We start from the raw sequence: 869 nt of genomic DNA, 5'->3' as shown, positions 1-869 counted from the left end.
GGGGGCCCCTGGGGGCCCCCCATGGGGGCCCCCAGGGGCCCCCTGGGGGCCCCTCCCAGGGGCCCACTCACGGGAGCCCCCAGGGGGCCCCCCAAGGGGCCCCTGAAGGTGAACCCCAAAATGCCCCCGCAGGGGCCCCTGCCGAAGGGGCCCCCCTAGGGGGCCCCCAGGGGGCCCCCCAAGGGAACACTGAAGGGGCCCCCCAAGAAGCCCCCCAAGGGGCCCCCCAAGGAGCCCCCCAAGAGGCCCCCCAAGGGGGCCCCCAAGGGGGCCCCCCGAGTGGGTTCATTTTTGGACTTGAGAGGGCTGAAGAGCTTGCTGAGAGGCCCCCGTTTTGTTTAATTGGAATAGAAAAAGAAAAAAGAAAAAGTTTGATTGAAATGCTTTTCAAATTCATCGCCAAGTACCTCAACGAAATGCAACTCGTGATGCTTAGAGTCCGTCGAGGGTTTAGGGCTTAGGGTTTAGGGTTTAGGGTTTAGGGTTCAGGGTTTGGGGCGTAGGGTTTGCTGCGTTCTTCGGCGCTGTATAGAGGCTTTAACGTGTAGCAGGCGAGTTGCTGCAGGGATGGGGAGGGAGCCATGAAGGTTTAGGGTTTAGGGTTTAGGGTTTAGGGTTTAGGGTTTAGGGTTTGAGTTTGCAGGAAAACATGAGGGACATAGCCGATGCCCTTGCCACTCACGGCTGCCTCTCCCTGTCGGACCTTGCGGAGCTTCTGCAGCAGCAGCAGCAGCAGCAGCAGCAGCAACAGCAGCAGAAGCGTGAGCAGCAGCAGCAACAGCAGGACACTGAAATGGAGGAGGAGGAAGCGGAAGCCACAGCTAGTGGGGCCGGACCGACAGCAGCAACAGCAGCAACAGCAACAGCAA

General features: G+C 60.8%; 1 protein-coding gene across 1 annotated transcript in view; it reads left to right on the top strand.

The window, feature by feature from the left end:
* The window catches only part of ETH_00042555 (HD superfamily phosphohydrolase protein, related), a gene marked incomplete at both ends in the record, with an annotated part of 2,819 nt that overhangs the window by 990 nt on the left and 960 nt on the right, over positions 1-869 (top strand). Inside the window, 3 exons of the mRNA XM_013375024.1 lie at positions 3-108; positions 303-437; positions 644-869. Of these exons, the coding sequence (XP_013230478.1) occupies positions 3-108; positions 303-437; positions 644-869 (467 nt within the window). The remainder of the gene's footprint in view (positions 1-2; positions 109-302; positions 438-643) is intronic.

This window comes from Eimeria tenella, genomic scaffold, assembly GCF_000499545.2.
Source record: "Eimeria tenella Houghton genomic scaffold, Eth_scaff2491, whole genome shotgun sequence".
NCBI lineage: Eukaryota > Apicomplexa > Conoidasida > Eucoccidiorida > Eimeriidae > Eimeria > Eimeria tenella.
Note: the sequence above shows the minus strand (reverse complement) of the source record. Positions and strands in the feature narration are given on the sequence as shown.